Here is a 20782-nt window from a genome sequence, read left to right as displayed (position 1 = left end):
TGTTTTATTAATCTTCAGCACTACCCTAGGCCTAACACAGGACAATGCCACCTGCCACCCACTTTGTGCCATAAACTTTCTTCTGAGCACTGGATATGGCATCATATACTTTTTTAAGGACTTGCGTTGCCATAATTCATAATCCAAGTCAAGAGGGATTTCTTTTCCATTTGTTGTAAACACAATCACTTTGATGTTCTCATACAGCTAAGCACAATAAATGAACACACTGAGAAAAGTGAAAATACTTTTTTTGAAATAAAAAATCCATCTCTGTATATTAAAATACATACAAAAAGATATTAATACATACAACAAATGTGAGACATTAAAAACAGGAAATGTATAAAATTGTAACTTCTTGTCAATATTAAGCAAAGTTGGCAGCAGCTAAAATTAAAAAATAGGCCCTTTTTCAGAACCAATTGTGCTGTTTTCCATTGTAAATATATACGGCAAGAAACAGAATAAGAAAATAGATGATAATATTGATGGTACATATGTCTCAAGTTTACCCCCAAAAATTAATTGAACAAACTCTGAAATCAATGACAAAGGTTGACTATTTCAGATTTTGCTTCGACTATTAGAGGAGTCAATAGATAAGCAGCTAGATGTGTAACATTACCCTATAACAATTGTCAGGTCCAAAGGACAAAACCAAGCTGACAGGCCAGGCTTGGAGCTTTCCTACATAAGCACACTAAATAAGTACTAGCCGTGGTAAAACAACAACATATTTGAACCATGAACAGTTTCTGTACCTTAAGTGAGACATTGATTCACTTGATAATTTAGCTTTGTTTAACATTATTAAAAAAATAAACAGATGTTTCATCTTACACTGTTGCATAAATCAATATAAAATGATGAATAATGAGTATTAAAATAAACACAATGCATGTATTTATAAGCAATAGCACAAATTTACAAAGCAGTTTTGTTGCAGAAATCGCAACTGTAACATCTCTATTTGAAATGCAGAGGCCATGGTCTGCATTTATCAGAATTGAGGACACCAAAAACAAAAGTAAAAACACCATTCACTCAGAGCTTTAATAAACGGCCTTCTGGACAGGGAAATCTTCTTTGGCAATGAAGACCCGTGTCAATGTTCCTTTTATGTGGTGCTTTTAAAATACTTGGCAGAGTTGTGCTCTTTTGACTTTGGTCAAGTGCAAGAAATGAGCATCGTCTTGAGGTTAGTTAGATGTGGGTCTCATCCCCTGGCTCATGAGTCTGTTTGATTTTAAGGATGTCCTGTATATTTGTTATAATTCCTTAAGCGTAACATGGAAATTTCCTTCCACTTCTGTAAAGTCAAGCAGAAAAGCCACATGGTTGCTATAGTGTCGAATGATATTGTTGTCCATGTTAACCAGTATTCTAGAAGAAAATAAATATAATATCAATGTTGTGGTAAATGCATACAAATTGAACAAGTTTCCCTGAGTTACTTGGTTTAGTAACACCTCCAATAAAGAACTGAGATCATACAAACTAAGCACATATTAGTTGTAAATTGCATCTTAAACCATGTCATAGAAGTTTTCTAGATGTAATGTGAGATGCGTGACTTGTCTTGTGCAATACAAGCAGCCAGCCACCAATTTCATTCTTCAGTTTCATTTTGTAAGGGGACAGATCTTTGGACAGATGCCAGTAACAACTCAGCATTAGCTGTTCTTTCCCAATGTCAACAGAGCTTGCAGAATTGATTGTTATCTTAACAATTTTTTTTAATGATGTACGCTAGGTAGTTAACCCTTTAAAAACCAGGTGGATATTCATTTATCTGGAAACAATACAAATGTCAGCTTTCCAAACCTCTCAGAGAACAATATGCTGTAACAATATCAAAAGAGCATAGGGTTCTGTAGTACATAACCAAGACTTTAAAGGACAAAATGGCAACTGCTGTGAGCACACTCATATTACTGTGCTCTGTTGGTGGATGTAAGCTTGCTGGAGACAATGCTAATCATAGCCAGACTAACCGACTAACGGTAACACATAAAATGTAGTATATCAAAGTCCTCAATTACTGAACATCAGAAAGGTTACCCTCTTCATCTTGACCTACATTTTATTTGATCATGTCAAATAATTTCATCAATCATGCTGCTGCCCGGGAAAGTCAGATGTTAAAGGGTTACATATTAAATTGAAGTGCCTAGTTTTTGTTTCTTAGCAAGGAGAAAATCTCTACCAGGAAATATTATTCTATTCCATAGAACAACATTAAGAACTTACCCCCGTTTGCATTTTTTATAAACTCTGTTGATTCTTTCTTCAGGTAAACAATATTTTTCTGAGATCTGTGAAATAGATGATACAAGTTAGTATAAGATTGTGATCGCATTCTGCCTTTAACTTTAAGTTTAGTAAAATGATAAGATTTTGCCATTTAACTAGCTTATTAACACTCACCGCATTCCTTAAACCCTTGAGATCAGGTGTCTTCAACATTAAGGCATCAAAGACTTCCTCTAATTCCCTTCTCACATATAACAATACTGAAGGGAAGAAAAAACATTGCTTTTTAGCAATTTCATTGAAGTATAAGGAAAAGTATATTGCTGAGTTTGTGTCTAAGTGAGGACCAATGTTAAATTAAAACACAGTACTTAAAAAAATGCTTTGATACAGTACATGTATTGTTACAAAGAATCAATTTAACATTTATTATAAAAGTTCTATAAAAAAAAATCTACCTCTCTGTGAATTTTCTGTTGTTGGTTGCTTGGAAGGTGGTACAGCAAATCCTTCTGTAAAGGACTGACAGCCTCTTTTCAACCCTAACCTGAAATAGAAGCATGACGTTATAAGAATGAACAAAATTTACAATTATTTTCACAGATTTGCATTCTGTAACTAGAGATACTAATTTTGGTTCATGGCTTGTATTTAACTTTTTACTCCAAAAAAAGTCCCAAAATAAAAGATCTCTATTAGGCTTGTTTCTTACATGTGTACTGTTTTCTTCCAAGACACTACAAAAACATAACCTACCATGTTCATCAGCCAGTAATTGACTTATTACTCTCCAAAATAGTTTGTTTTGAGATAGTAAAATATGTGTAAAATGAGGAAGAACAACTGATAAGGTAGTTGTTTCATTTTGCTGTCTATGGGATCGTTTGCCTAATGGATGTTTTCATAACAAACATCTACAGGATGAAAGGTTTGTCACCTGTGAAGGTCATAATAATTGAAATGCATTTGCTAAAATGCAAGCCTCCTATGGTCTCTCTAAAAATATTTCTTCATGGAAGATCATTGTTAAAATATTCCTGATTCAAAAAAAAAAGACCTCTTTTTCCCTATAATATATGGAATTCATACACAGTTTGTATAACGCTAACATACTGTTTCTCAATTCTTCATTAAAGGAAGGGCTCAGCATTTCTATATCTATCTTACCTGTCATTATTTTCTGTGATAGCAGGAAGTACCTAGAGATGAAAAGAAAGAAAAATTGGTCAGGTCACAATTACTGAAAAGCTAAAACAATCAAAGGTGTAGAACACATTCTCTTTTGCTTCCATGGTGTCTATGCTTAAAAGGACAATGCACTGTTCCTAATCCTGAACTGCCCAGCGTTAAATCCTACAATGAAAGAAGTGTTTGTCTTGTTGAATTCCTGTGGTTGCTGTTGAACCAGTAGATGACTTGGTTGTGCTTAAGAAATATAAACACAACACACTGAAATCATACTCATAGCAAGAATTCATTATTTTTTTTTTCAATCAGTGAGTAAACATGACAATAAAGTATATGAAACATAATGATATACTAACTATTTTTCAAGTACAATACCTGACATGTTTCCGTTACAGCTTGAAGAAGAGACCTCAATAAAAGGCCATAGCTTGCTTGTTAATAAACTACTGCTACAATCATACATAAACATTACAATATGCCTAATTTTAACAGCAAATACTTACTATTCCACATCGTTGAAGGTTGGAGAAATGAATGTTGGGAATGAACAATACTGGCTGAGTTTCCATATCCGTTACTGGCCTGAGATATGTGATGTCTGTCCCTCTGTATCCTGAGAGCACGGGAGCCTTCATATCTATTTCATAGAAAAGAAGGACATTAGCATTATGAATAAACAAACAAATAGTTTGTCCTGCCGAGGCTTTCTATAATGCTGTGGTGAGTGTCCAAATGGTTACCAATCCCAGGCATTGGTGGTAGAAGTACTAGTTCAGTCTACTTACTTCATGAGCAGATGTCGGAAGGGATAACACTGCTGTTGACCCACTAATCAAGAGTCCCTTAACCCCACAGTGCCTGCCAAGATTTGGCTCAGAAACCCTCCGTGACGTCCTTCCATATTTAAAAAAACCCTCTAGTTTCCAATAATCTAATATATACCTTTGTTATTAGGTTCTGCACATTTTCCTTTTCTTCTGAATTGTTTGCGTTCTTCATCTCGCATCTTTCGTTCAGCTCCCTGTAACAAAAATATTTTAAAAAGTTGCATTTTAATTACATAACACCATTTCCAGAATGTAGCTTTTAACATGTGTAATCAAATAACGTTAAACTGGGACTGGTCTGACGTTTCAGGATTCAGAAGATTCTGGAGCAAGACATTGTGACCGGAGCTATAAAGGTCTAATTTTGGAATCGTACCTTATCACAGAATATTTTGATCTGGCAGACGGCCCGGTGAATGAGCCTCTTTACGCCTGTGTCGTAGTCATAGGTGTCAATCTGGAGATTTAGAGGGACGCCCTTTACACCCTTTTGAGAGGAGAAGTCTGTACTCAGGCAGTTGATGCCAATGAATATCTAAAGAAAGAGACATATTTTAATATGGACAACATATTCCATATACGATACATATAGCAAGGAGCTATTTTAATAACTCAGTTGCTGATGTTGTAATTTACAAATTTACAATTTATTTGAAGTTTTAAATAGCGTAAAAGCTGTGCCTTTGTACACACTAATTAAATGTTAATGGTGATATATACACAAAAACACACACATACACACAATAACCCACAGAATAGTGTCATTAAAATTGTGTACTGATACTAAGTACAACTGAATTTTAAGTACTAAAATGATAGTGATTTCACCTGTCTCCTTGCCAACGAGTTTCACTCATTTACAAATAATCCATAGAGAACTTTACATTCAGTTGAATTTGCCCTAGGCATCAAACCCACCCAGAGTGAAACACTTTTTTTTTCCCCCCTTTGAGAACAATGGTTTTATGGAAACAGTTCCAACTGCTGTCCTCTCTGCCAGGCAATAATCTCTGCCTTTCATCTACAGAATGGTTTTATGAAACCAACCCTTATTTTTTCTTGGCTACATCATTTTTTTTGCAGGGGTTTTATATTATATCTTGGGCAGTAGAAGTATTGTTAAACACTCATCTACACACACCAGACAAGCCAGAAGGCTTGCTTTTCCCTCAGATATCTCATGGTGCTTTCACAACCACAAGGGATTCTGGGTAGGCACATGCAAACAAGGTTAACAATTATCACCTTTGCCTCTATATCCACTTTATACATGGATTCCTTGAAAGTAATTGCCCGCTGTACAAGACAGCCTTTAGACAAAACTCAGGAAGAGGTACAATAGCCAGATCACCACTCATGGACAGCTGTTTCGTCCTTCATGGGACTCGTCAGCATGAGGTTGTGATACTGGCTTAATAGTATGAGGCTTGGGGTAACTAAGAAATATCATTACATAAGTTGTGGTGGGTAAAAGGTAACAGAAACCCTTCCACTTAAATTTAAGGGGCAGTAGAAGTATTGTTAAACACTCATCTACACACACCAGTATCACAACCTCATGCTGACGAGTCCCATGAAGGACGAAACAGCTGTCCATGAGTGGTGATCTGGCTATTGTACCTCTTCCTGAGTTTTGTCTAAAGGCTGTCTTGTACAGCGGACAATTACTTTCAAGGAATCCATGTATAAAGTGGATATAGAGGCAAAGGTGATAATTGTTAACCTTGTTTGCATGTGCCTACCCAGAATCCCTTGTGGTTGTGAAAGCACCATGAGATATCTGAGGGAAAAGCAAGCCTTCTGGCTTGTCTGGTGTGTGTAGATGAGTGTTTAACAATACTTCTACTGCCCCTTAAATTTAAGTGGAAGGGTTTCTGTTACCTTTTACCCACCGCAACTTATGTAATGATATTATATCTTGTAAACCAATCCAGTTCTGTTTCATACAAGACCAAGGCCATTATTGATCAACAAAGATATTGAAATCAATGTAATATTGCTGTTTTTCAACTTAAGTTACTTTGCTAGAAAGCTAGACGTATGAGTAGTATACATTGACAAGTGGCTATACCTTAGCTTCTTCATTGATGTTCCACACAAAAGATAAAGCATTGTAGGCCACTTCCTCGATGCTCTCCACAGTGTTACAGTTTTCCTTGTAGTCAGCTGGAAGGAACACACATTGCATAAGGTCCAACATGTTAATATGTTATATGGGAGTATAGTTACATTAGACAAGAATCCATTCTAACAACAAAAGAATACATATTTAATTTGGCCTGTCTCACAGAACACAACCTAATCATTTCAAAGATCTAAAAGGTCAAGACATTTATTCAACAATTTGTTTCTGGTATTTTAGACCATCTTTTTTCAGAGATATACAGTATGAATATGGTTGAACATACCAACATCGATGACTCTTTGTTTAGCAGTTGGCTGTCTTGAATGCCAGTGTTTCCAGCGTTTTAGTTGCTCTTCTGGGTTTTTCTCATTGTCGAAGACAACCATGACAACACTCTACAAAAATGAGAGGCATTGACTTAATGATAGTTATTGAACTGTATGACTAACAAAAAAGTCCAATGAGAGGCTTCCTTGGAATCATTTTATATATATATATTTTATGTATACATAGAAACATAGAAAGTGACGGCAGATAAGAACCAGTAGGCCCATCCAGTCTGCCTTTTGATTGGCACCTACCCCTTTTGCTGGGGATTGGCACAAATATTACATTACATGAAAACCTTCATCCTTATTAAAAAAGTAAGGGAGAACACATTTCTAGGATACTACACCTATTACGTTTTAGATCTACGTATGTTGATATATCCAGCCCTAATACAAAAGGGAAATGTGAACAGTTTGCTGTGTACACAAGAGAAACAACTGCTATTCAGTTTTCTATCTTAATGGGTTAAGGTCTTTTGCGAAGGCTGAAAAGGAGGTAGTTAATCAGAGCAGACATGTCGATGTATGCAAACGCCACTCGTACACTTAGTTTGTTTGCAGGCAGAATGAGTCTTGTATTCTCAATGACTCATGTAATTTCACTAGATTTGCAGAAATAGCTGCATTCGCTCTTTCTTAAGGTCACTTATTCTATAGGAGTTTGTTCATTGCGTGGTCCTATTTATCAACGTCCACTAAAATTCTTCTTGATCCTGCTTTTCACTGTGGCTGTTTTTTTTTTTAACTGGCATTGGTTTTGTTATAAGCCTATGCTCTTGGATAAAAAAAAAGGGTATATATAAATGCCAATTTCTGACTTAGAAAAAATAAAATATAATCAATCTTAAGCCTGAAATTACTTTGATATAATCATCTATCAAAATAAACAGACTAGAAATGTAGGGTTATGCCTGTTTAAGCAGAGGTGGCTAGTAATTGTTAACTAATGCATTACTGAGAAATGTTTGTGTGTGTCTATCACCCTGAAAACATGTTGGGTTGGTCGTCCAACAATATTAACTGCACCAGTGCTTTGCCTCATCAGCTTTTAACATACCTTGACTTTGTTGGAAGAAAGAGGCAAACATTTTCTGTTCTCTGTTGTCCTAAGGTTGACAGGGTAAAACTGTCCTTTGTTGAGATAGGCCATTGGTGAATCTCCAGACTTCACGTGAATTGCTTTGGGGGACTCCAATGTGTATTCAAAGTCTCTGCAGGGACAGCAGGAGGCCATATTTAATCAGCCAATCATTTTAAAAAAAGGCAACTTTCAGAGAAGCCTGTCATATGTTTATCGGCAGGAAGGCAGTCTCTAAGGTGGTTATTTATTTTTTTGAAGGGATACGAGCAACGAGCATAACTTTTTTAATGGTATGTGGATTCAGAGGTTCAATAACAAGAGCTACTTTCGATTTATGTTGAAATACTCACCGATTTGCTTCAGCTGGTAGATACTCCTCTGAGCAGGTAGATTCTGCCTGGTTTCTGAGAATATCACTAAATATGAGGGGCTGGAATGAAACAAAACACAATTTTAGCATACAAAAGAAAATGTTTGGGCATTTAGCCTGGGAACAAGCATGATATAAGGACTCTACCTCTGTGGGGGGGTCTTCTTTAAAAGTACTGTCTGGTTGCCATCTTTGTTGTTGGGCTGGAACATGTAAGGGATCGAAGAGGGAATTGAGTGGGTTCTTTTCATAAGCATCACATGTGTTTCCAAGGAAGTCTTCGTGGGTATCGTTATCTAGCTTGGTGGTTGGCGGTAGGGTCATTTTGCTGGGATTGATCAGACAGTCTAGAGTCATATAACTGTTCTTTTTGTGTGTGTCTGTATAGTCCTGAGTAGAGGAGGCACTGTCTGAAAGGAATTTTATCAGCTGGTTTGTGTTATCAAAAGATGAAATGTCTGAGTCATATTCAATGCAGTTCCTAAAATAAACAAAAACAAAAATATTAGTTTGCAAAAAATATAAAGAAAAAGTCACAGTCCTATAGCATAGGTCAAACTTCACGTATCCAAATTTTCCTGTTAATTATTACCACCATTACATGCAGACAAATTCACGACCTCCACAGTCAACTCACCTTTTAACTGGTTCACAGCGTCCTGTTGATCCTGGATGTATAATTCTCTTTTCTTTAGGAACCTAATATGGAAGGAGATAGAATATTAAAATTTAGGTATATAGATATACCATAACCAGATAGCAGAAACAAGAGTTGTAGGGGTAATTTTCCACGTCAATCCATGTTAGAATATGGACGTATGGTCTCCCACTTAAAACAAGTAGCTCTTTAGCTATATACTAAAAGAAAATTGAGTGGTTGGCCAGTGGTTGGCTGAGAATTATGGAAGTTCTAGTTCTACCTATAAGGTCACGTCTGCTATTTGGGTAATATGGGAATAGTTACCCTATAATAGTCATAGAGGAAACTCAGTGCAGCTACGCCCTCGTCATCTCCATTTGCTCTCATCATTGCTTTGCTTGCTGCCGTCATGGGATTCTCTAAATATTTTGACCATACATCGTCCTCGTTGGAGTAGGAATACTTCTGGAAATTGATGCTTTCATTCTGTATAAGCATGACTGGCCGGTAACTGTTAACAAAACAAGATCATATGGATTAAGGTGCTGGTTCTGTATCAAATAGTTGAAAACAGCATGCAATTATTCATAAAATATTTAAATTGGTAAAGCCATGAAGCACTGATTAAGAAAAAAAAGGTAGACACGGGCACAAATATTTGTGTTGCTTCATGGATTAACGCAGAGATGTAAAAGCATCACAGAGAGTGTTTTCTGTAAAAAATTAGAGGCACATACAAGAAAAGTTTGGTGGTTATTGAAATTATTTACATTGCAGCCCTTTTTTATCAATGTATAAGTCTTGTCCTCAGAATCAATAAATCACACCTTAGGGTGATGATGATGATGACAAGTGCCAGACAACTACCTAGAACAAATACATTTCAAAATTGTTCACGTGTATAGAAGTAAATCTAGGTAAAATCTGTGTGTGTGTGCCTTCCTGTTCATCTTACAAGTGTTTAGAAAAATGAAAAAAGAATTAGTTGGGAACACATGGAGCTACAAAAAGCAAACGCTGTTCTGAAATCCGCTTTGTCCTTTTGAAACCATTTATTTCATGTTAATTACCTGCCACTTTTTGTTATTATCTATTGTGTCGTTCTTATTGATAATGATGGAGGCTGACAAATCTGCTTTTAGACTGGGTGGGTATTTAAATGGAACCAAATTTAATTAATTAATCTGTCTGTTATTCAGTATATATATATATATATATATATATATATATATATATATATATATATATATATATAATTTTAACCATGATTATGTTTTAATATAGCGAGTACGGTGTTCCCTTTTCTCATTTAATAGCAGGATCTCTGTCTCGTCTCCAGTGGCTGCCACACACCTAGAAGTCAGACACTTGCTGATGTGGATGACAGGTTATATTGTAAATATTCCTCCCATGAGCCCTGCATTGATGGCAATGCAAACACAGGCTAATTTCAGCAGCCAGCCCGGCTCAGAGAGGTTACAGTTTCACCCAAGTGGAAAGGCACCTGCCTGTGTTATTTTAATACATCTCCTCCTTTCATTATTCACAGCCTTTCTTTTTCCTCGTTTGCTCTCTCTAGATTGCTATAAGCTGGGTTTTCTTTACTTTTGACCGCTCCTATCATTATGCTTTTGTCATACAGAAAAAAAAGACACATTTTTCAATCAGCGAAAGGAAAGTAATCAGGATATTTTTTTTTTTTAATTGATTTAACTTTAACACTTTAAATACCACAGAAGCAGCTTGGGTCATTTGCTTACGGGGCACACAAAGGGTTACACAAAACCTTGAACCGTGTAGGGGAGATTTTAGATTGAGAGATTTCAAATTTCCAGACACAAAAAAACTTTTTAATTTGCAAAACAAGCCTATTGGAATCTTATTTTACTTGCTCGTCATAAACAATGCAATTCCTGGGCCCATTGAGAAACATCCCTATAAAGATATAGTTAGCAAGTTCCTGTTCGCTTCTACAAGGAAGCTGTATCCTGAAACACAAGGTTTAGCAGAAGGAACTTTGCACGGAATGATTTGCAATCTAGTACAGTATTATGGAATAACATTTTGTTTTACACAATTACTCAATGCCATTGCACAAGATTAAATATGACAATACAAAATCAGCTCTATTTTCCGTGATGATGTCACTTCAATGATACTGTGTGGCTATTAATATATCTGTCAAATCCCTGCCATTGAAGCCCCGCTGGCATATATTTACTTAATTATACTTTGCTCCAAATCTGAAAAGCTATAGAAACTCCCCAAGCATATGCTTAATTGTAAGATATTTACAGTTAACCCTCAGAAAGAGAAAAGAGATGGATGAGGATATCCAAAATGCAAAAAAACGGCAACCCCACTATGTTCTAGCTAACCTTATTGACCAAAGTCGACTGGTCTTTTGCCCTGTACTTAATATATATGCATTGGTCATGTAACTGAAACATGTTTCCAAGATGTGGCAATCATGTAAGCAATAAATGGTGTTGACCATCACTTGTGATTGCCATCTATAAACTATAAGTGATGAATGTTAAATAACAATAAGTCTGGACTACAAAGAGTGTGATAAAAGCTGTTCAATAGAAGCAGAACAAGAAGCTGCTCAGGTCCACTAGTGATCTAGAATCCTTGTAGAGGGTGGAGGTGAGAGACTTAAGGCATGTTGAACGGTTTTCTATCTAACTGGTCTATCTTATATTTAAAAAACTTTATGGACTTTATGTATAACAATTTCTAGAGACACCTAGAAAAACAAGACCCTTCCATGGGGGCTGTACACAGAGAGTGAACTGAAGGTATGCAAATCATGGCCTGCTCAGATGGGTCTAGGTGCTTTTGCCTTAATGATCTAAAAATAAAAGCTTTTCCTGTTGACATTCAGCAAAAATGTTTTCCACAAAAGTATAAATGCTCAACCCACACACATTGTTATATATATATATATATATATATATATATATATATATACACACTTTCATTTTCTGGTGCTTAATATCAATTTAAAGTTGTACCTATCCACTGATCTCCCTCATCAATGGATATTAGCTTGGTAAATCTACCTATATCCACATTGTAGATCAAATGTCTCTTGAAGATTAATAAGGTATGCATATGCTGCCAACCCCAGCCTGTCATTCTGTTCTTGAGTCCTAATTCCAAGAACTGAGTGATATTTAAGGTTAGGACCTGTCCCTACCTTCTAATACCTTACTTTGTGTCTTGGTTGTTTTATAACACACTGTGCTTAACAAAAATTAGTTTTTTTATTTTAAAAGTGATGTATTTTCAGTGGCTTCAGATGTAACTCCTTAAAAAAACATAGTATACTTTATATAATATTTTTATCTTCTGGCTAACATGGGTATTATAATCAATGGTCTAAAATGATCCAGGACTCCAGAGGTTAACAAAAATCTCTTAGTGCTGTCATAATACCTGAAACACCCAATGGCTCATCAACCTTTGTTTTTTTTTGTTTTTAATAACCTTTCATTAATATAGAGGAATTAACGGTCAGACACCTACAAATCACATTAGTTCACGGTGAATCATGTCATGTTTGTATTGCTGGGATGGGCTTCTGCTATAATCTGCATCATGAAATAAACCACAAATTAAAGGACAAGAACGTGTGTTTCCGCAGCACTTTGAAACCAGCTTCTTTGTTTGTTTACATCACTCTGTGGCTTACACAACAGCAGCCATGGCTTATCACAATTAGTATTTGTATGCTAATAGAACACACAGCATTTTTAAAGCCCTCTGTTGTGACCTGCACTGCTTGGTTACAATCCACTTTGTTCTAAGTCCCTATTTGCTGCCTATATGATAACGTTGGATATGACATTGGATATAAGATAACCGGAGCTTATTATGAAAATGTATCCCAGTAGACTGTGCTCCTGATATTCTTTTTGTACTTTTGTGAAGATGTTGTGGAGGTTGCTAAGATTTGCTTCCCTTTGTTTGCTGAATGTTTAAATGGTCGTAACGGTGAAAAGAATCAATGATCTGTGTCTTGAAGAAGTGCAGATATTGTTAATGTAATCCTTTATACTGGATCTTGTTGAATGCCTTGTTGGACTTGAGCAAACAAATCAGTCTTGGGTTCAATGCCTCAAAAATTGAGATATGCAGAAGTGGAGAAATAATATTATTGGACAGAGCCAACAGGACTTAAATGAGGCGGTTCAATCAGTGCCAAACTAACAAAATTAGGTGGATGAACTAGACAGATTCTTAGCTATGTTGGGTTTGGTTTTTTTGGGGGGGGGGCATTTTAGGTGCTGGTCAGCAACCTGTGTGATATGTGTCCACTAAAAAACTGGCTGATATAGCAACTCTATCTTTGACAGTAAGACTTTATAGAGTGATAAGTTTGAAGATTAAAGAAAGGAAATAGAAAAATACACCAAAGAAAAGTACATGCGACAAAAGATTTTGAAAATGGGAAATTAACTAAAGTAGAAATAGTACAAGTTGTTGGGATCAATAAAGAATTCCTTTTTAACTGCTATCTCTGAAAATGTTTTAAAATGTGATTTTAACCTCCTTTATATAGCTTTGACAAATAGATGTATGGGTAGTAGCTATATATGGAATATTGAAAATCTAAAAAAAAATCCTTATCTGTAATAAATTATAGGGGATATACTAATTATTTATGTGTCATGATATATTACATCAAGAAATCCTTCTATTGTGCTGCATCAGTATCAAATTAATTAACATATCACTACACGAGAGAGAACAAAAACAAGTGCATTTACAAAACGTTTTCTTGATGTTATCTCTACCTATATGAATATTGGACTCAAAGCAGTTCATTATGAATAAGCTTTTGTGTCAAGGGGTTTTCGAGGGATGTGTGTTTACGTCTGACCTTATGAATGGAACCGCTATAGTAATGAGAATAGGCCACACGTTAGCCTTTTTTTGCAAGGGTTTTGGAGTGAAACTAGGATGAAACTACAGTCTGAGGGACCCAGACTTTTTGTGTCCCTGGTGCTTGTTTCAAAAGGTCCCATTTGGGAATTTACTGTAAGGCCCTCCAATCTCAGAAGTTAAGGAGTTAAGTGTCCTCTCAGGAAGCCACACCAATTTTTAAGAGAAGCATATTGTTTAAGAGACTCTAATTAGGTGGATTATATGCTTCTTATTTTATAAGGATTTTGTTTTATTGCTGGAATTCATATAAATCTCCAGCTTAGTGCATGCTGATCCATATAAAAACACTTTAAAACACGTCATCCTTTAAGCAATCAGTTTTATCTTTCGCAAATCATTTTTAACAATTTCCCAGCACTTAAAATGATGTGATTCAGCAAAATAGCCAAGCACAGTGTTTCTACTATTTACTGATATCTTCCTCAAAGGTATGCCAGTTTCAATAACCTGTCTGATATCCAAAGAATCTAATGTGGAAATCCAAAACAAAATAAGAAGGCTGATTTTGCAAATAGTTTTTACATCAGTTATTACTTATTAACCCTCAGAATTGAAGATTTTAGATTTATGCTTTGACTATTGACATTACGGGCAACAAAGCATTATGAAGAAACACTATAACTGCAGATACAGTTAATGAGAAATTATATGACGGTAGGTGTTAACATAATTTAACTTAATGCTTAACTCTGGTTTGAAAATCCAGACTCAGTCCTACAGATTTCATTAAAGTACATGTCTTCAATTTAAATACTTTTAATAAATAATATTATTATAATGATAAAACTCTACATTCAAATGGAACACTGACAGCGCAGATATGTAACAGAACATGTATGGCATTTCAATATACTTTATAAATCAGGCATAAACTCTTGATGGGACTTTAAACTATATATATATATATATATATATATATATATATATATATAAATGTGTACCCTTATATCCTTATATGGATGGAAACTAAAAATCAAGATAACATTACTTCATGCTTATAAGTCAATGAAATATCTTTTACCCCTGAGTAGATGTTATTTACTGTGGGATATAATTACAGTTATATGCTGTCTACACCAGATTGGAGTTACATTACGACATTGAGGAATAAATACTCGAAGTTTCTCAACAATTCTCTGTTAAAATTCTACATACTTGTGACTTTTCAATTATATTATTATAAAAAAAAAAAAGGTATCATGAAAAAAACTGAATGATATACAATAGGTTCTTGAAATTGTTACCCAGTGGTGTTATAAGAGAAGATGTACTTACTCAAGTTCATTGGACATTTTCCCCAATCTTCAGCTGTCTAAGTAATCTCTGCTGTCCTGTGCTTGCTTGATTCTTGTTAAACACAGACAAACATTCCCTGTAGAATGAAGTATTAGACTGATGTGTTAAGATATATGCCCGAGGATTTGTGTGCAGGCATTTTTCGCTGACAGGTGGGCTCTTGGGTAACTCAGCAGCTGATTGGCCGATGAAACAGGTGCCTTAAGACAGGCACACCTCAACAGGTGCAGCACTTAACTCTTGGTTAACCACAGCAAGCATATGAATGAACCGGAGCTAAGCAAACACCTCCCCCAATGACAGGTATACAAAGGGAAGAAAAAAAAATAAAAGAAACTCAGACTTCAGGCGAAACTTAACCAAAACTACAAAACGTGTCTTTGCTTGTCGATGACTTGTGGTTGAACAATAAAACGATCTAGCTGCTGCTTAACTCCTTTTCCCAAAATATAAAATCTGATATTTGTTTAAGAAGTGACACCTTTCTCAATTCCTTTTTTTTTTTTTATATATTTACTGTCAGAAGGTAAATACAAGGACGCCATAAAACATGTTTATTTCACTGTACAAACTGTAGACTATAAACAGTCTCTTGATGATCATATTAGCTCTTTTTATGGTCTTTCATTTTAATGTATTTAATGTTTTCAAAATGTTCTCTAGTGACCTGTTAATGTGTTTATACTTACAAAAACATAAATCGACAAGAACAGCACTCAGTTTACATATTGGATGTAAAGAATGTAATATTTAGTATGTTAATCATATTAACTATATAGAGATACATATATCTAGCCAGAATGGTTACTTATATGAATATAAGAGATATGAATCTAGTTTACTTGATTCCCAAAAGCGGAATACTATGGCGCACAATGCATTCAATAATAGATCCGTGAGCTGGTTGACTTTACCTGCCTACAATAGGAAAAGAAACCAAAATACACTTTGCAGTTCCGTAGCTTGTAATTTTAATTGATGCAACAGAGAAGGGCATAGTCGGTGAGTCATTACAGATTGGGTTATCTTGGGCAGGATGAGTTTCTGTAGGACAAGCAAGCACAGGCTTGCTAAGAAATCATAAGGACTTACTACAATTCTACTACTTTTCTCATCTGTTCGTTTACCTGACTGAGGTTTTGTGTCCTGTTTAGTCGATGGGCAGATCCGTAACTCACTTTAATATGTTCATTCACCAAATCGCACAAGGAGAAGACCCAGGTTTTCAGAACACTAGCACAACTATCTTTGTGCCACACTTAACAATCCACAGTGATATATATATAGATATATTTACCTCTATACACATATATAAATAATATAAAATATATAAAGTTACGCACACTTACAAACACACAATCTGGTACACAAGATCCACTGGAAAACAAACACACACAAGATGTTGTGAACACACAAACCCATTGCTGTGTACACCAAAACAGAGATACGGATGTGTACAAAACTTCTTGCTTCAATGAAATGAATGACGCATATATATATATATATATATATATATATATATGTATATATATATATATAAAACTACCCTGAAAAACATAGTGAAACGATAACCTCTCCTTCAAATACTAATACAGAGACTGCAAATGTTATCAAACATGTTCGCACAAGCACACACACCTTAGCACACATATAAGGAAGACTAATATCTGGTTAATTTAATTGAAACTTAAAACATGTAGTCTTACTCATTATGATTCTTTTTGACACATTAATTAATTCTGTTTTTTTAGATGTATTTGGCAGCAGCCATCTTGGATTGTAAATTAATAGCTTGTTGACATCATTTAGATCTATCCCTGTAGACTCAACAAGTTAGCTATTAACTCAGAAATAGAATTTTAGTTTTTAGTTGAATTTGTATACCTAAAATTTTATTGATGGGACTGTCAGAAAACAGTAAAACATGCCTGTTGACCATACTATCATGGTAATTTAATCCCTCTTTTATTTTATTTTAAACCAAATATGTCTTACATACTGATTATTATGTATGCCAATATGTATGGGTGTCTGGGATTTGAAGGGGTCTGATTTGTTATTATTTATTTATAGTAGATCATTACAAAAAGCCAGTTTGGCACAGCATACAGGCGTCAATCTTCATAAATGCCATCAAATTACAGTAGATACTCATCATGTTGCTAGTGTACTGTTAACCACCCAGAATACAGCATTTTACAATCTATGTTACTACCACTGAGAGGCATCATTAATATAATTCCATCCTCCGGTCCAGGTATTGTCAACAGATAATGGTTAGATTTTAGAAGCCAACAGCCTCAGGCCTAGCTGAGGGAGGCCACAGACTGTTTGATGGCTGTCTGTTCATCTACAATGACAATTGCGATTAAGCACCAATCCCAGGTAACGACTCCTCACTAATTACCCTAAAATTAAAATCACTCGGTAAAATAAAAGAAAACACAGTTTTTTTTGTGAATCTGTCTCTCCTCTGTATCATCCTAATTACATGCAATGTTGGCAAAAATCTATAGTGGCATCTTGGGTGTTAGAGTTTTGTTATATATGGGGGTCCATATAAAGCATGGAGCCCAGTAACTGAAAGAAGTGTTACATAATCAATAATCATTGATGGTTTTTAGAACACATACTTTAGAAGACGCTATTAGATTTTCCAGTTTATAATAATCCACTATTTAGTCGTAATTAAATGGCTCACTAATTTCTGGCGATTTGTCAAGCCCTGGCATAGATTAGTATTCAACTTTTTGTGCTCTTGGAATACCCTGTGTCCATTGCAGGGTATGTTCCGGTACTACTGCTGTCATTACCACACATTATGATGAGAAAATGGAAATCACTATTATAATCAATAGCATCTACCGGATCAATATATATATATATATATACATATATATATATATATATATATATATATATATAAAAGAGAGAGAGAGAGATAGAGAGCACCTAGTAGAAATAATCCCTCTAGCTTTTGGAAAAGTCACATTTAGATCACTCCAACATCAGAAAAAAATGACTGTGATTCAGAACCCTAAATTTCAGATTTATATCAGTTGTGTCCTGATATTTTAAAGTCTAATGATTAGTTTTGAGCTCTTTATGGTATCAACATATTGTATCTACAGGTCAGCTACTGGTCATGGGGCACAGAGACTGTGCCACAGCCAAATGATCTCTTACGATCAGCACAGCCAAGTGTCTCTTAAAGAAACATTTATCTGTTATCATGTACTTTCAGTGTGGGAATGTAAGGGAAGTTTATGGTAGCAGATACTGATCTCTTAACATCTTTGAAGAGAAGTCAACAGTTAAGCATTTCAAATTCTTTTATCAAACTTTTACTGTACATTTTCTGTCTCCCCGCCCTTTTCCCACCCTTCCCTCCGTATCTGTTAACTTCCCTCCAACTCCACTCTGTATTCCCCTATTTTCCCTCACTTTCTGAAGGGATCCCTCCAGCCGTTTGGAGACCTCCTGGTCTCTTGTTTTCTTTAAACCCTCTCTTTTTCTGTTGAAATCCTTCTACTTTCCCTGTACATTGTGTCCTTTATACATAAACATTCATGAATAGACATAGTCTGACAGTCAAAAGTAGCTACAAGCATATTTGCTCAGAATTCAACTGCCCATTATTAGTTAACATAAATAACTAATTTCACTGTCGGCAGAGTTTAAAAAGAAACTGTATAAGCACCCAGGAATAAATAGAAAATAAATACATTACTGGCAACCAATATTAAATAATAGTGTTTAATTTAATGAAGTCGTTTTACATGTTGACTAAATTTGGGGCTGTTGAAGTTAATATTAATTACAAATGTATGCATAAACCACAAACAGATTTATAACAAACAGACGTAACATAGACTTGGGTTTAGATAAACGGTATCACAAGAAGCCGATGTTATAAAGGATAAGCTTTGTAAAAACTATTTCTAAAAGAATAAATAAATATTACCGTGTATTATTAATGCTCACCATTTAAATAAAATACTAATAAGAATAGTCAGCCAATTTAATAAGTGATACAGAGTCACAGTAACATACCATTGCCTTATTTATTGGATTAATATTCAGTTTTACATTTTATTTTGTATTATTATATACTGCAGTGTATGTGTGTGTGTGTGTGTGTGCACTTATCTACTTTAAGATCATCTTGTTTACCCTACTAATGTCCTCTAATCCACACCAGTCCCACCTCTTACTTGATGTTCTTGGGAACGGAGCAAACTGGCCATAGTATGGAAACTACAAGCTCCTCACAGCACACTAACACAAACATACTCATCACTATTGTTATTCAAATAGATTAAAACAACTATTCTATCTGCACTCAGTAGTCTGGCTTTTAGAGCTTTGATGAGTATTAGCACTTTAGGGCATCTGATCTGCTGATAACCATGCCCAATGAGGTACCCTATTACCGTCATAGACACCTAGGATTGTAAGAATATTTGGACCATTTCAAGCAATAACAAGCGAATGGAAACTTCACAGTTTTGTATATTGTGGAGTAGTGGTGGATTTACAAATCAGTCAACAAATGTAATATTTTATAGATTTGGAGTAGCTAACATGAAACCATATAGCTGATGAGGAATTACAGCTTTCAAGATGCTCTGTTAGCAGTTTTTACCCTTTGTTTTAACCTGTTAGGAGCCAATGTTGTTTTGCTCCTTTTCTATACTTTTCTTATTTTTACCCTTTTGCTATGTTTTTGTTCAACCATAATTTGTTTCTTTTTTGTGTTGATATCTTGGGTCACTCTAGGCCACGGGGAACTCTAGATTGTTAGATTTTATATTTTTCCCACTTTTTTAAGAGGGAGTAACCTTATGTAATGAGTGGTGGTGGTGGGGGTGTCATCAGAGACTGTGGCAGGGGTTGTACAGACCCTGCGGGGCTTTTCTAAGACTATCTGATGTTTCCCGCCATACACTGTCTCTGTCAGCTTAGAGCCAGCTCCTGCTGACAGAGGGGAGACGGCCCAATCGCCTGCAGATCAGATGCACATTGTTTATAGGTCAACATAGAAGGTTCCCTGACATAAAGAGATTAACATGATTACTGAGCAAAATTGCTGAATGTTGTAGAATTATTGGTCCAAATATCTGCCCCAATATGTCCCTCATTACTGCCCCAAAATAAATGGTACGTTCATATAAGGTAAAGAGGGTCCAGTTTGAACTTGTTAAATGATAAAAGTTGATCAAACAGGAACTACTACACTTAGGTGAAGAAGGGGTCTTCTTGAGAGTGTATCATTGAGAATGGGATTTCCTTAAAATGATAGCCTGGACATATACCGTATTTGCTCGATTATAAATCGACCCTGATTATAAGACGACCGCCCAAAATCTGAATATTAATTTAGGAAAAAAGAAAAAGCCTGAATATAAGACGATCCTATAGGAAAAAGGTTAATACTAGTAAATATTAATTCATGTAAACAATTTTGTCATACTTAATAAAAGCTACGATTGAGACAAATATTTTTCAATTTCCTTTTATTTGCCCACCTGCCCCCCCAGTTATGCACATCTGCCCCCAGGCTTGCCAGTCTGCCCCCAGAAATGACTTATACCCCCACTATATGCCACTCTGCCTCCCTGATATCCCTTATACCCTCCTATATGCCACTCTACTACCCTGATATGCTTTATACCCTCCTATATGCCACTTTGCCCAATGATATGCCTTTTAACCCC

General features: G+C 35.4%; 1 protein-coding gene across 1 annotated transcript; it reads right to left on the bottom strand.

Moving 5' to 3' along the window:
* Positions 1 to 1271: 1271 nt before the first annotated feature.
* On the bottom strand, positions 1272 to 15061 carry LOC149281399 (grainyhead-like protein 3 homolog). The gene is made up of 16 exons (XM_089499323.1): positions 15045 to 15061; positions 9141 to 9327; positions 8814 to 8875; positions 8324 to 8657; positions 8157 to 8236; positions 7783 to 7936; positions 6680 to 6791; positions 6343 to 6437; positions 4648 to 4806; positions 4387 to 4465; positions 3948 to 4081; positions 3424 to 3455; positions 2715 to 2803; positions 2431 to 2516; positions 2254 to 2318; positions 1272 to 1386 (listed from the first exon to the last, which is right to left on the bottom strand). Exons 1-16 carry the CDS (start codon positions 15059 to 15061, stop codon positions 1272 to 1274), a joined length of 1800 nt encoding a protein of 599 aa, XP_089355449.1.
* Positions 15062 to 20782: the final 5721 nt, after the last annotated feature.

The sequence above is a fragment of the Sceloporus occidentalis genome, unplaced genomic scaffold, assembly GCF_023333645.1.
Source record: "Sceloporus occidentalis isolate IW3139 unplaced genomic scaffold, rSceOcc1.0.p SCAF_133, whole genome shotgun sequence".
Classification (NCBI taxonomy): domain Eukaryota; kingdom Metazoa; phylum Chordata; class Lepidosauria; order Squamata; family Phrynosomatidae; genus Sceloporus; species Sceloporus occidentalis.
This window is presented reverse-complemented; position numbering and strand designations above follow the sequence as displayed.

Excerpts from the sequence above, each read along its gene's own strand:
- LOC149281399 (XM_089499323.1), bottom strand. Across the intron at positions 6,438-6,679 it reads ACAAAGAGTCATCGATGTTG|CTGACTACAAGGAAAACTGT; the intron begins GTATGTTCAACC and ends TGTTCCTTCCAG. Across the intron at positions 2,319-2,430 it reads TCAAGGGTTTAAGGAATGCG|ATCTCAGAAAAATATTGTTT; the intron begins GTGAGTGTTAAT and ends TCTATTTCACAG.